The sequence below is a fragment of the Giraffa tippelskirchi genome, chromosome 6 (assembly GCF_054371585.1).
Source record: "Giraffa tippelskirchi isolate mGirTip1 chromosome 6, T2T-mGirTip1v1.2.pri, whole genome shotgun sequence".
NCBI lineage: Eukaryota > Metazoa > Chordata > Mammalia > Artiodactyla > Giraffidae > Giraffa > Giraffa tippelskirchi.
Genome location: NC_137280.1, coordinates 178184998 through 178199252, shown reverse-complemented (window position 1 = coordinate 178199252; position 14255 = coordinate 178184998). Strand labels below are relative to the sequence as shown.

Genomic DNA, 14255 nt, shown 5'->3' with positions numbered 1-14255 from the left:
AGAATTGTGAATCCTTGAGAATGGGAGATTGGGGAAAAACATCATTAAAGCTTTCCTTGCAGGGAAGTGGATTAGAGAGACCGTCAAAAGCACAGAAAATAGTATGCGTAACTTCACCGTCATAAGGACATCATATGGCAAGTATTTACTATAACCTTGTAGTAATTCTGATGCTACATCATCATAAAAAGTGAGGTTCCCAAAGAGCGCAGGTACAAAGTAAGTGAGAAAACTTAAAGGAATCGCTGTACTGATTACATCCTGCATCCATTTCTTAGAAGGGCTTTGAAGTTCACAGTATATGGGCAGGATTGAGGTGTGCAGAGAAATGAAAAAGTCACGGTTGGTATGGCATAGGCATTGTCTTTGGAGAAATGAAAGCGCTTTGGTTTCCAATCATCGGTAGCACTGTTCTACATAATTTAATATTAAAGAGCAAGGTGTGAGCATTTTAAATTATTACCACAAGAGCAAAGGACACCATGAAGAAAAACGATAAACTACTCGAGTAGCCAAGAAGGCCTATTTTAGGAAGAAGTGCAAGAGGGAAGACCATGCCAACACGAATGATCATTAGTGTGTCTCCATCAAGATACCAAGACCCAGCATAGTCTCCAGATAAAAATTCTGAAATAGCAGCAGGAAGCTGTTTTAATGGTTAAAAGAGAAGATGACATAGCTCCAAAACGTACTGAGTTACTATGGTGCTTGCCAGCTCCACTTTTCCAGGTAATACAAATGCAGAGTCCAGGATCTTCGTAAGATGTCACCGCAGTCTGGATACACAAATTCAGCAGGAGATGAACTGAGTGAGAAGCCGGGAGAGCAACTGTCAGCAGCGAGAAACTAAACGCAAGGATACCAGAGCCGAGCCAAGGGCACCACTTCCTGCGATGGCAGGATCAAAGTAAACACCAAGGGGCCAAATGAAGCCCCTCGGGACCTCTGTGTGTGAACTACACAGCTCTGATTATGAGTATTACTCAGCCATAAAAAGGAATGAAGTAATACCCTTTTCAGCGATGTGGGTGGACCTAGAGATTATCACCCAAGTCATGCAGAGAAAGACAGATATCTTACAATAACATTTATGTGTGGAATCTTAAAAAAATACAAATTAAGTCATTTACAAAACAGTCAGACACACAGACACAGAAAACAAATTTAGGATTATCAAGGGAAAAGTGGTGTGGAGAGATAACGAGTATGGGATTCGCAGGTACACACCACCACATGTGAAACAGGTGAACAGCAAGGACTTACTGACGAGCACGGGAAACAGTACTCGATGTCCTATTATGACCTATAATAGAAAAGAGTCTGAAAAGTATAGAGAGAGATGTACATATGTATAACTGAATCACTTGGCTGCATACCTGAAAGTAAAGCAATGTTGTAAGTCAACTATACTTCAATAAAATAAATGATGAAGTATGAATAAATTAATAAAATGTAGACAATGAAAATAAACCTATACTAAAATTAAAAAGCTGTACATTTTTGTTTGCTTCTTTTATCTTCCCAATAACAGAGGAAACTGGGTCTCAGGACCTTAGGGACGGGGAGGCATGTGCAGCTCCCTGCGGCATGGACCGAAGTGGTGTACCTGGCCCAGTGCGGAGGCGAAGTCCAGGATGGTACGTCCACTGACCAGGCTCTTCTCAGCCACCCTAAGTGATTTTGATTAGCAGTGAAGGCATAATTTGGTAGCTGTAATATTTAGAAACTGTGCAGGAGCCAAGGAAAATTTGCCTTTCTTGTATTGAAATATCTGACAATGTTTCATTATGAAAGTTCCTTTCGTAATTTTGAATTTATGAATTTGGCTGCTCAACTTTCTAATTACAAAATTGTTTTAAAAACTTTTGCTCAGCAGAGTCATTATTGCTTTTTTCTAAAATTAGTAACTAATTAAAAAGTAATATAAAATGTCATTTAGTGATTTTCAATTCCAATAGGCATTATACTTTGGAGAAACTTGCTTCGGCATTTTATAACTCTTACTCGTAAGACATTATCCAAATGGCCATTTGTTCCTTCACTTGTTTTAAACAGCCATTTTACTCATTACCTTTTCATTTATCACTTCTTATTTCTGTGTCGCCTTTTAAACCACCCTCCAACCAATCTAAAAAAGAAATTAAAAAACATTATTTTTCAGGAAATGAAGTTCTTTCTTTCGTTAACCTAAATGTTATGTGTATGCCTTTTAAAATGAATTTAGGATGGTATCCATATGAGGTCAGAGAGTATTTCCCCATGTAAACTGGGTTTGTGGTGCTATCCAGGAGCTTTCAAGCAATAGGGAGAATAAGAATGATTGTGTATTTAACTTGCCTTTATGGCCCTTCATCCCAGAGCTGTCCACAGCCAGGCCCTATTAAATGTTTTAACTGATACTGAGGGCAACAGTCTTGACTCACCAGCAGCCACTTGCTCTCCCTCGTCACTCAACCTCAGTTTCGTTCATAACAGCTGCTCAAAATCTGTGTACAGGTACATTCTTGGAGAGATTGTGAGTTTGGTTCAAGATCCCCATAATGAAGAAAATATTTCAATAAAGTGAGTCACATGAAGTTCTTTGTTTCATGGTGCTTGTAAGAGCTATATTTCTACTGTATTACAGTCTATCAACTGTGCAGTAGCTTGTCTGAAAAATGCACATACCTTAATTAAAAAATAATGCTTTTGCAAAAGTGGCACTTGCTAGACTTGCTAGATGTTGGATTACTAAAAACCTTCAATTTGTAAAAAAATAAAAATAAAACAACACAGTATCTGCAAAGCACAATAAATAAAATGAAATGTGCCTGTAATGACGTGAGGTGCAGTTTTGTGTAGGGCCTTAACTTGACATTCTTCCTCATTCAGCTCCATTGGCCTTATTCATTCTGCTTTTCTGTTTATAGCACTTCTGTTAACACTTCTTTGTCATCCAGTTCTGTCTGTTTTCCCCACCATTATATAATGATGCTGGCGGTAAAGAACCTGCCTGCTAACGCAGGAGACTAGGAGATGCGAGTCTTCCCTGGGTCAGGAAGACCCCCTGGAGGAGGACACGGCAACCCAACTCCAGTATTCTGGCCTGGAGAATCCCGTGGACAGAGGAGCCTGGGGGGCTGCCGTCCAGGGTTGCGAACAGCTGGACAGGACTGAGGCATATATGTGTCCTGGTCTATTTCTGTTGGCTGGAAGAGCTGGGCTGCCTTCCTAGGGCGTTTCTCTCTCTTTCCTTGCCTCTCTCCCGCCCTCCCCCTCCGCTGTAGGGGGCGACTCAATTGGATCGCCTTTTCTGGTCTAGCCTTGGAAGTCACACAGTGTCACTGAAATGGCCTTACTATTGGTTGAAGCAGTCACAAGGCCGCTCAGGTTCAAGGGGAGGGGGCATAGACTTCACCTCTTGATGGAAGGGATGTCAGAGACTGTGAATATTTCAAAACCACAGTGTGGGTTTGGTGACTGATCAAATAGTTAATTATAAGACTCCCTTGTAGCATGTAGAAAAACAGCATCATTTATAAATTATGTTTCTACTTGTTAACATTTCAGAAGCTTTAAATATACTCTATGCTTCCCTGGACCATGCTGCCTTTGATTGTGAACATCTGCCTGCCTTATTTTTTGTTGCGGAATCCATTTTATACAGACTCTGCTGTGATGCATTCCAAAAGGCATACTTATACTCAATTGAAATCAAGCTGACAAAGGTATGTTTTAAGGTGATTCTAATGTGTTTTAATTGCTACATGCACTATATCTGGCCACATGATACCTGTTTCAGGATCTAAACAGGCCATTTGGTTTTATTTCAGAATATTCTCTTGTTTGGTAGTTTATTTTAATCTCTAAATGTGGACACTATATTATTACTTGATATGCAAATGGAGATAGTTGGAGAAAATACAGTTTTGCCAACTATGCAGGAAAATGACATTTAATTAAGAATCAAGTTTGTAATTATTTCTGAGTGTATATAGTTTTCTCGTATCTATTTTAAGGATTGCTGAATGCCAGTTTTCCATTTAAAAATGCTGACTGATATACTCTTAAATTGTTGCCCGATTTGAGAAGATGGATTGTTATCTTGGTATTCTATGTCATTTTAGAACCGTAAGATGGGAAACTGTATTCATGTAGCTCATGTTTCATAAGGTCCTAGAAGACAGAACGTTCCACTTCCTGTGATGATCAGGTTGCCTGCTGCAAAATTTATTATTAGTCATAGAAATTTAGCTTAACTAGTAGTTTTATTGCAAAGAAAAACCAGAAGAATAATTTCTTTATGAATAATGAAAATATATATGTATGTATATATTTTAGTTGACATATATGTATATACATATTATTTGAAATTAAGTATGGTATTATTTGCGAAAATATATTTCCCTTCTTTAATTTTGATTATGAAAATTTGATTATGTTAAAAAGTGGGCATGAAGATATTCATGAGTCATCCAGGGCATTTTTGGAAGACACTGTATTTCAGACCTCATAAATTAAGTCTAGATCCTCTCTGATATGTTTGGGGGTAAAAGATTTATGGACACCAGGCAAGAAACAGAACACATAATAGAAATTGAACATGCAAAGAACTGAGGCTTTGCATAGAACAGCTGGGGGCAAAGAGGCAAGTACAATTACAATGTCCTTTTCTTCTTTCTTTATTTCCCAAACTGTTCATTATGACGATACCTAAGAGCTTCTATTTATATAATTATTTTGGGATTTCAAAATATAATATATTTGTATCACTTATATAAAAAGGGTTAGCGTTCAGGCTAGTTCATGATGGAGAAAGAGTGGAGTGGGAAAGCATAGATCAAGTGTGTGTCACTTTTTTCTCCTTTCCTTCTCATCCTCTTTGGTGACCTTTTCCCATTTCTTGCCTTTAAATTTCTGCCAGCAGTAAAAAAGGCTATAAAATAAAGTTTTAGTCATTGTGTATATTGCTTATAATTTACATATACCATGGATTCATTTAATTTAAAAAGATTCCTATATCCTCTCATCTGAGTGGTTAGACTATTTGCATTGCACAATAATCGGTGCTTTAGATGTGTTAGACATAATGACTTGTTTAATCTTCACAATAATCCTAAAAGGTAGGTGCTATGACTATCCACCATTCCACAGACCAGGCAAAGAGACTCTAAGTTGATTACCCAAGATCTCAGCAGAGAAGGTTTTGAAACCTGGGGCCCATGGACTCTCAGCCGTGATCCCACGCATTCACCTTGGCTCCCAATTCACCAGGCTTCCCTGGTGGCTCAGCTGGTGAAGAATCCGCCTGTAATGCGGGGGACCTGGGTTCAGTCCCTGGCTTGGGAAGGTCCCCTGGAGAAGGGAAAGGCTACCCACTCCAGTATTCTGGCCTGGAGAATTCCATGGACAGAGGAGCTTGGCAGGGGCTACAGTCCATGGGGTTGCAAGGAGTCGTCACACCTGAGCAACGGACACTTCCGCTTTGACGCCGGGTCTTCGCTGCTGCGCGGACTTTCTCTGGGAGCGCTGAGAGGAGGCTGCTCGCTAGCTGTGCCGGGCGGGCCTCTCACTGTGGGGGCTTCTCTCGTTGCAGAGCGTGGGCTCTCAGGGGCGGTGGCCTCAGTACTCGTGGCATGCGGGCTCAGTAGTTGTGGTGGTTGGGCTTAGTTGCCCCCGCAGCACACAGAACCTTCCCAGACCAGGGATTGAATCCGGGTCCCCTGCGTTGGCAAGTGGATTCTTAACCACTGGACCACCAGGAAGGTCCAGTTTTAAATGTTTTAGAAAGGAATACGAACAGTGTTCTTCAAGCTTCTATAAAGAACATGAAACACATAACCAACTATTAAAATGTAATACATAATAAATATTATTCAGAATACCATTTCTATTTCACGATTAGATAACAGTCAGAGAAATGAAGATATGGGGTGAAAAGAGAAGGAAAGAGGATTAAAGAGTAAAGGAAGACAAGATGGGCAGGCAGAGAGAGAAGCTGACAGGCGGAAATGTACCCTAGGAGGCGAAGCTTAAGCTGTCAAGCTGCAGAGCCAGTGTGGACACAGAGGAGTCATGCGGACAAGAGCACAGGGACTTCAGGGTTCTTCAGAGATAAAGAGGTGGCAGGTTTCCAATAAAAGCCTAGCTTTTCAGAATGTTGCAGATGAAAGCTTTTAAAAACCATTTTCCAAGTGTGGTCATATAAAGTTTTGCTTTTGGATCAGGGGAAACTCATGATCAAATTGGTATACAGCAGTTATGCAAGCTGATATGTTTGTTGATCATGTATTTTTCTCTTTTGACCCATGTTAAATTTTTAGAGTATTGTTTTCAGTATCCTTCCCTGGTCCCTTCAAAATCTTAGATTCTTCTTCTTCTGGTGAACTTATTATTTCTGACTTTCATATTCTCGCTTAGACTATTGTAGTATTCTTTTGAATGGTCTGTTGATTTCCACTTCCTTCAGTCTTTTGGATAAGCACAGTACCATATCAGAGTGGTTTACAGGAAGAGACCCCTTGGCATGACATAAATATTTTATTTATTTATGAACATGTACTGTAAATCGTGCATGTTTATAAGTTACGGATACATTTAGAAACATTCATGGTACATTCTCAAAATTTATTTTAATGATTGAAATTTTTGATAAAAATATTTGGAAATCACTGCTGTAATTGAAAGTTTATGTGTTTTGATGCAATACACACAATCCTGGTTTCAAAATCCAATCATGCTACCCATTTGCTTAATAATTTTGTGTGAAGCACTGAGACTTGTTAGAAGCATCTTTTGAACTTACTTTTATTTTTTTACATGTAGATCTAATAATGCCCTGCATCGTTACAAAGAGGACTTTGATATATGATCTTGATAGTGATATAGGGGTAGTTATTGTTTTTATTTGGTCCTTTCCTATAATCTTATGATTTAACAATTTAGGCATTTATATTCCATTTATTACCATAGTCTGTGTTTTTTTTCTTACTTTTCATGAAATCTTACATATTTTTTGTAGATATTTCAATTCTGTTGTCTATGTAAAACAGTTTTAGCTATGCATGTATTTTAAACTTCACAGAAGAAAGATACTAAATTGTTCATTTAGTAATGACACTGTGTGTGTGTATATGTTTGTGTGTAATTTTATGAGGGAATCACACTATGCACAGGCAGAATATTTCTCAAAACTTACAATCCAGCACACACATAATACACATTCATTTATAAACTGAAGCGAGGCACTGTGCAGTGTACTATGGTATTTTCTCTTTTATTTTAAAATCCCCTTTCATTGATTTCATGACTCACTTAAGGGGCATGAGTTGCGATTTGAAAGATACTGTTCTAAAGGGTGTAGAACAAAATAGCATTCGGTATTGGTCATTGTATGTAATGGAGAAGTGATTTATAAACTTTTTTTTTTTGCTGAGCCAGTATTTCAACCTTGATATGAATGTTTTGAAGTTATTTCAAAAGCACATGATCTCAAATGAATTTGAAATTATTTCATCAAAGGCAATGGTAATAATAAAATGGTTTATTTTCCTTATGGTTTTTAAACATTTATTGATGTAACACAAAAATCTTTTTTCTTTCTTTTTGACAGATTGGCTATTTGGTCTTCTTACGACTTTTTATACATTTCCTTCACGGTCACCTGGAAAATTTTAAACAACATTTACTTAGGCTTCAACCATATTTATACGGTAGAGTGTCTTTTATTTTCTATATTTATAAATGTTTTATGTTATATTTTGAGAAGCTCAGACTATCACTCTAAAGAGTATAAGCTGTATTTTACTTTTTGTGAATGGTGATAGGTGCAGTTTTGAAGAGCACAGCTTCTGGGCAAGACTGCACGGGTTTTATGTTTAAATTTCCTACTTAATTAGGCGTCTGACCTTGTCTGTGACTCCGTTTTTTCGTCTGTAATAGCATCTGGCTAACTGGATTTCAACAGTTAAGTTCGTATTTTCGTCAGGTAGCCCTAGTGGTGGTGTAGATGCCGGGCTGGGAAAGGAGAGGGTGGACAGGAGTCTGTTTGCTATGATGTTAGAACAGGCAAGAGAAGTTACAGGTATGAGCTTCTACAACGGGCGCGGATAGAGGAAAATAATTTTGGAAAGTATTTAGAAGATAAAGAAAAATTGAACTTGGTGATCACTTGGATCTGAGCTGTATAAGGAAAAGTGAGCAATTTAGGATGAATCTCAGGTTTTACATATTGACTAGTAAGGTCAAGATAATGGTACTCTGACCTGAAAAGATTCTGGAGAAACACTGGACATATTGAATTTGGAGGTCACTCAGGTGTATATACCCAGGTGGGAGCATGTTTGAAACTAGGGAAGTAAATCAAACCTGGGAATCACTTATTTCAGAGGTATTAACATGGATCATTTAACAGTCATCACTGTTAATGTGGATGAGATAAACCGGGAATGGGAGGTGGTGGTGGGGAGACATTTATTCTAGGAATAAAGTCTTGGGGCATGTAAACAGTTAATAGATCAGTGGAGTAACAGATGTCAACTAGGAGAGGAGAATTAAGAGAGACAGGAGGGAGTGATATAGAAATCAAAAGAGGAGAGATTCAAGATCACCATTATCGAGAGCTAGAAAAGTATTAAGCAACAGGCGGTCTGAAAGTGGTGATGCGTTTCTACAGTCAGGAAGTCTTTGTTCTCGGGAGCAGTCCCCAGGGGAAGCACGGTTCAGACTGGAGGGAGACAGAGTGAAGGGGAAGTTTAAGTGTAACGACAAGATGGTGAGCTGTTCTGAAAAGCTTAGCTGTGAAAGAAGAAATGTGTCAGTAGTTTGGGTGAAAATACAAGGTCAACAGAGGAGATTAATATATTGTAGGATAAGGAATCAAGAGACTCAAGATACAAGAAAGGGAGTTAAGGTTTGATGGGAAAGTCCATAGAGAAGAGAGGAGAAAGTAACAGTGGGAGTGTTTGGACACAAGTTTTGAAACCGAGACACGCATGGCTGTAGGTTGGCAGCGCAGCAATCCGTGTCTATTATCACTTGCTTTGTTTTCTTCATTACTCTATAAATCTCTTAACTCCTCACAGTGGTCAGCGTAGTAATTCAGCAGCTATTCAGATATTTGTGGCAAATACATTTTGAAAAATTATTTATATGAAACTTCAAGTTCTTACATTAGCTTGTTATTGTTGATCTATCTCAAGAACACCACCATCTTCGTTTCATATAAGGATAAAGCCCCCTGTTCGCCCCTTTTATCACGTGCTGTTTGGTAGAGACCTGCTTAGGCTACGTGTTCATCATCAGTAGCAGGTGGGTTCCTACCTGAGGCTGTGAGTCACTGCTCTCTACCCGTATAGCCATCCAACGGAAGAGAGGTTATTACTAATTTTTCCACTGTGTTGATGGACTGAAACTCAAAGGTTGTTTAAAAGTTCATAAAAAGAACAGCACAAAGATAGTTCTGTTAAACACCACATTGTCTTATGTGAAATGGCATAATCATTGCTGTCATTTAACTATATACTTTTAAAGTCAATAACAACAACATCTTGAAAAGAATTAAACTGGAATATTGGTTTAAAAGCAATAACATCGATTGCAATTTCAAAATACCCATTATGAAGAGTATATATTCTGACTTGATTCATTTTCAGCTGGAAGTTTCCAGGCATTGTTGTATAGTAACTATACTTGATTGGGCATTCAACCATTATGTAATTGCTGTTTTGAATTATATGAACGCTTATGTATGGATTATTTACCTTGTAGTTTTCTATTATACCACTAGGGGTCATACATAGCATTGTTAATCTTCAGTAGTTGGGGAAATACACAGCAGTTTCAGCCTCTCAGTACTGAATTTCATTGTATTTTAATAGCTAAAAGACAAATGAAAAGCAGTGCGAGATGTTAATGAAATATTTCTCACAAATTATTTTTCTTATGCTAGCACTTTCTTGCTCCAAAGAATTATATTGCATGTATCCAAACATCTCTTCGAATGTGCAGTGCATTCTGAAAATCATGGAAATTATATGTAAAAGAGAACTCCCTTCTGAATCAATTTTTAGCCCTGTGAAAGATAAGAATACAGATTCTGGAATGGTGAGTATATCCCGTGCGTGCTAACTGCTAAGTTGCTTCAGTCGTGCCCAACTTTCTGCAACTCTACAGGCCGTATAGCCCACCAGGCTCCTCTGTCCATGGGATTCCCCAGGCAAGAATACTGGAGTTGCCATGCCCTCCTCTGGGCGATATTCCCAAGCCAGGGATCGAACCCACGTTGCCTGCGTCTCCTGCATTGGCAGGCAGGTTCTCTACCACTAGCGCTACCTGGGAAGCCCAAGTATATCCCAGTGCATGGCAAATCAGGTCGCATTACTATGATTAAAAATCACTGCTTGACAGTTCACTAACACGGCTGAAGATGAACTTAGCTGGGGAGAGGAATGAACAGCGCAGACACTGCAGTCGTGCAGCCTGAGGCACGTTTCCTAGACAGCGGTTAGTAGGACAGCGGTGGGGCGCCAGGGTCCCCCACTGCTGCTTTGGAAGGAGTGATGCCCTCGTACCTTCTTCCTTAGAGAGTCCATCTGAGCTGGTTAATTAAAAATTGCAACTTAATTTAGATTGACTTTTAAATGAACATTTTATGATATTACTTTTTTTTTAAAGTGAAAATGTGTAAAGTGCAGGCTATTAATGAAAGCAAGTGTAATACTTTTATGCTCCATAATTCATGTGTAATAACATTTAATATGCTATTAAAACCAACTGAATTTTTTTAAATGGCTCAAAATTGAGGAATTAAAATAATCCTTGGTATATGACACAATTTTAATTTCCAACTCAGAAATTAGTGATCAACATTAGAAAAACTATCTGTCCCAATTGTATGCAATTCCTTGGTACGTAATAAGTTATGTATTATGCAGAGAGAGCTCCAGTGTTCTTGCCCCTTACAGACTGATGTACTTCAAAAGACAAACTTCAGTCTTTGTGACTGGCAATGCCTCTATTTCCCTTTCTCACATAGATTCCAAAAGAAAGCAGTGAATACTTCAGACGTTGATTCTTTAATCATTTTATTTTTTTTTGCTATATATACTTACTATTTTATAATTTATAAATAGAAATTCTGTTTCTCTAATTCTTAAAAAGGAGAAAAATACATTTAACATAATGCTAGTTGGAACAACAAAGGAAATTAAAAAAAACTTTTTAAAAATAGTTTTGCTTGTGAGTTGCCTCATAGTTTCCCCATGCTTCCTTTAGTTCCTTTCTAAAACTACCTAAAATTTAAGTGTATAAGGAAGAACATTCAACCACATCGATTTGTGATCTTTCTAGGAGTTAGTGCTTCCTCTTTGGCTCATAACTTGGTGGAGGACCATTTATATAAACAATGACATACACTAAGCCCTTTGAACCATTTGGTTATTCTTACTAATGAACACAGTTTGCTTCATGCATAAAAGGAGCTTGTTTTACAGTTTAAAATATATTTTAATAATTTAAATATATAACCTAAGATATTGAGCAACAGAGAAAGTACTGACTGTGAAAAGGAAGGACCTACTTACCAATTGACTGTGTGGCCCAGAGTAGGTCCATTAAACTTTCTAAATCCCCATCTGTTTACCTTTAAAAAAGATACTATCTTCATCAACATGTTTGCCCTTACTAATCTACAGGGCTGCTGTGAAGACTGCAAAAAAAACATGTGCTCATAAATTATTAAGAGCCATGCAAATGTAAAGACTAGTTATTGAAAAATATACTTAGGAACTCACTTCGGCAGTTAAATATCATAATTCTCATCTAAGGACATGATTATGCTGATAATAATTGTGCTTAATTATGTAGTTAATCGTGCTTCACTTACTGTGGTGGTGATTTGAGTGTTTTCCTTTAATCAAATAAGAGACGGTGAAACCTTGACAGCCTGAATGTTACAGTTGAGAGGTGCACGACTTCAGTGTTGGTCCTGCTTTTCCTTAAACCAGGCTGCTTCGTCGGTCTCGGCAGGCACACACAACAGGGACATGGAAGCGTCCTGATTTCAGACAGTTCAGATCCAGCTTTCGGTGAACTGAAGGGGGCAAGAATGTCAGCACATGGAAAGAATGTATCTGCTTACGATGGGAGAAGTCTCTAAACCTCTGCGCTCTTCCACCTTTTAGAACAGAGGGCATAGTTTCAGTCTTTTTAAATGCTATTTCCGCTGTATGCATGAGATTCTCTGGAGAGATTATAACAGGTTTGATCCTATCAGACTTATTGCCCTCCTTTTCTGCTCCCATTTCCTCCTAATGTAAAGAACATAGAAGGCAGTGTCGCCGCAGCACTGCTGAGAGTTGCTGGCTCACCGGACCCGGTGGTCGTCGGCGCACCTTAACGCTGGTGCCCAGTTTCAGCCGTTTCTCCAGTGTAAGTTTAACCCGGCCTCCCCGCTTCAGCAGAGTATTTACCCACTCAACACCCATTTGTCGCAACTTCTGGGGAAAAAGGGGGAGAAGAAGGGAGAAAACTGGGCATATAAAAGATAACATCCGTATTCATCCTGCCTCCCTTCTTTATTATTCATGTGCTATAGCAGAGGATTTGTGGATTTATTTCTACAGCTCTTATCCTCCAGTAATGCTACAGGGCCCATGACAGCATATTTTGGGCCACTGTAAAATACTTTATTTTTAATATATTTATAAGCATTGGAGTTGAAAAAATTTGTTTTCAAAGTGCTATTATAAAATCGCTTAAAGCAGGAATTCTGTGGGATATAAGCATAAGGATACTCACGATATGGGTGTTGGTTCTTTATAAAAATAGGAAATTTCCTTTCCCCTGCTGCTGGAACCTGTTTCTCCTTTTAATGTTCTTTCAGGCTGATCCAGACACAGGGTTTCCATTGCCTTTGACAAATGGCACACTTTAATTGGCTCTGTGGATTGCAGAGCCAGAACACTGGATTGAGTTTTCCACTCTGTCCTTTGCTCACCAGGAAAGCAGAATTTGTTAAGCACAGTTGTCACATGATAATAATAACACGGTTCTTTGGAGAAGGTAGATTCAAATTCAACTAAAATGCAGTAGACCATTTACTAACTAGGTGCATCCACCCTAAAACACAAATAGTTTTCCAAAACCTTGGAAACGTATGGGATTTACATTCAAATGTATTAGCAGTCTCATCCTCCAGTGCTTTAAGTACTCAGTAAGCCAAAAGCATTATCTAAATTTGGAACATTCTGTGTTGTACTGTAATTATAAATGGTTACTAGGAATTGGGTTAGACTGAAACACCGGTTCTTTAAAATTAGGAGCATTACCCTATGATTCACGTCCTGTTATTTAGGTAACACATTTGTATTGAGAGATCCTTTCATGGCAATGACAACCATCTCCCAAATGAATGAAAACAATGATGAAACTCCAAAAGCTGTCTTGGAGCAGTCACAATGGAGCCCGAGCTTCAGAGTTCCTTTTTGTCATCAAAGAGTCTGGTCAGACCCTCAGAGCTTCTCAGATTTGCACAAAATCCAAGCTGATGTGGTTGTCTGAATCCTCAGCCAGCAGCGTACTGGCAGCACTTTGGCAGCTGGGCTTTACATCTGTGCTGAGTTGGGTCCGCGTTGTGGTATGCGGGGTCTTTCCCTGCAGGACGCAGACTCTCTGGCTGTGGCAGGGGCTCTGGGGCGAACAGGCGTCAGGAGTTAGCGCACGTGGGCCCTCTAGCTGTGGGATGCGGGCTCAGTGCTTGCAGCGTGGGACTTAGTTGCTCCATGGCATGTGGTATCTTAGTTCCCTGACCAGGGATCGAACCTGCCTTCCCTGCGTTGCCAGGTGGATTCTTAACCCCCAGGGAAGTCCTCCCTGTAAGGTTCTGGACGGCAGGTGTGGAGATCTACGCAGCCTCCTAAGGGAAGCCTCCTATACAAGCTTCCCTACTTATTCCTGCTGCCACCTGCCCACCTGGAGGGGCCGGCGTCCCTCTCAGGTATTCCTCCCCTTGTCCTTGGGTATGGGGGCTAGTCTGCAAACCAGCGTAGCCCAAAGCTGGGCAGCAGGGCAGGGAGAAATGAAGGAACCATAGGAAGTGGCTGTAAAGCCACGCTGACCCCAAAAGAGAATAAGCTCTAGTTCTCTGGGAGCCGTTTAATGCAGTGCTCGGTGCTGGATACTTTTTAAAACTGCAATAATATGAATTACAAAAATGAAAAAGAAATAAATGTATAGGCATTAATTTTTTATTGGACTGAAAATAAAATCAACAGCCA

The 14255-nt window shown here is 39.3% G+C and overlaps 1 protein-coding gene across 23 annotated transcripts in view; it reads left to right on the top strand.

Moving 5' to 3' along the window:
* Positions 1–14255, top strand: part of TMEM232 (transmembrane protein 232) — a 283645-nt gene that overhangs the window by 37868 nt on the left and 231522 nt on the right. For all 23 annotated transcript variants that reach the window (XR_014058093.1, XM_081505367.1, XM_081505386.1 and 20 more), the window contains 4 exons: positions 1532–1637; positions 3550–3707; positions 7592–7691; positions 9929–10083. Coding sequence is in view for 22 of the 23 variants with exons in the window: in XM_081505367.1 (XP_081361493.1) it covers positions 1532–1637; positions 3550–3707; positions 7592–7691; positions 9929–10083 (519 nt within the window). In the remaining variant the exon portion in view is untranslated. The remainder of the gene's footprint in view (positions 1–1531; positions 1638–3549; positions 3708–7591; positions 7692–9928; positions 10084–14255) is intronic.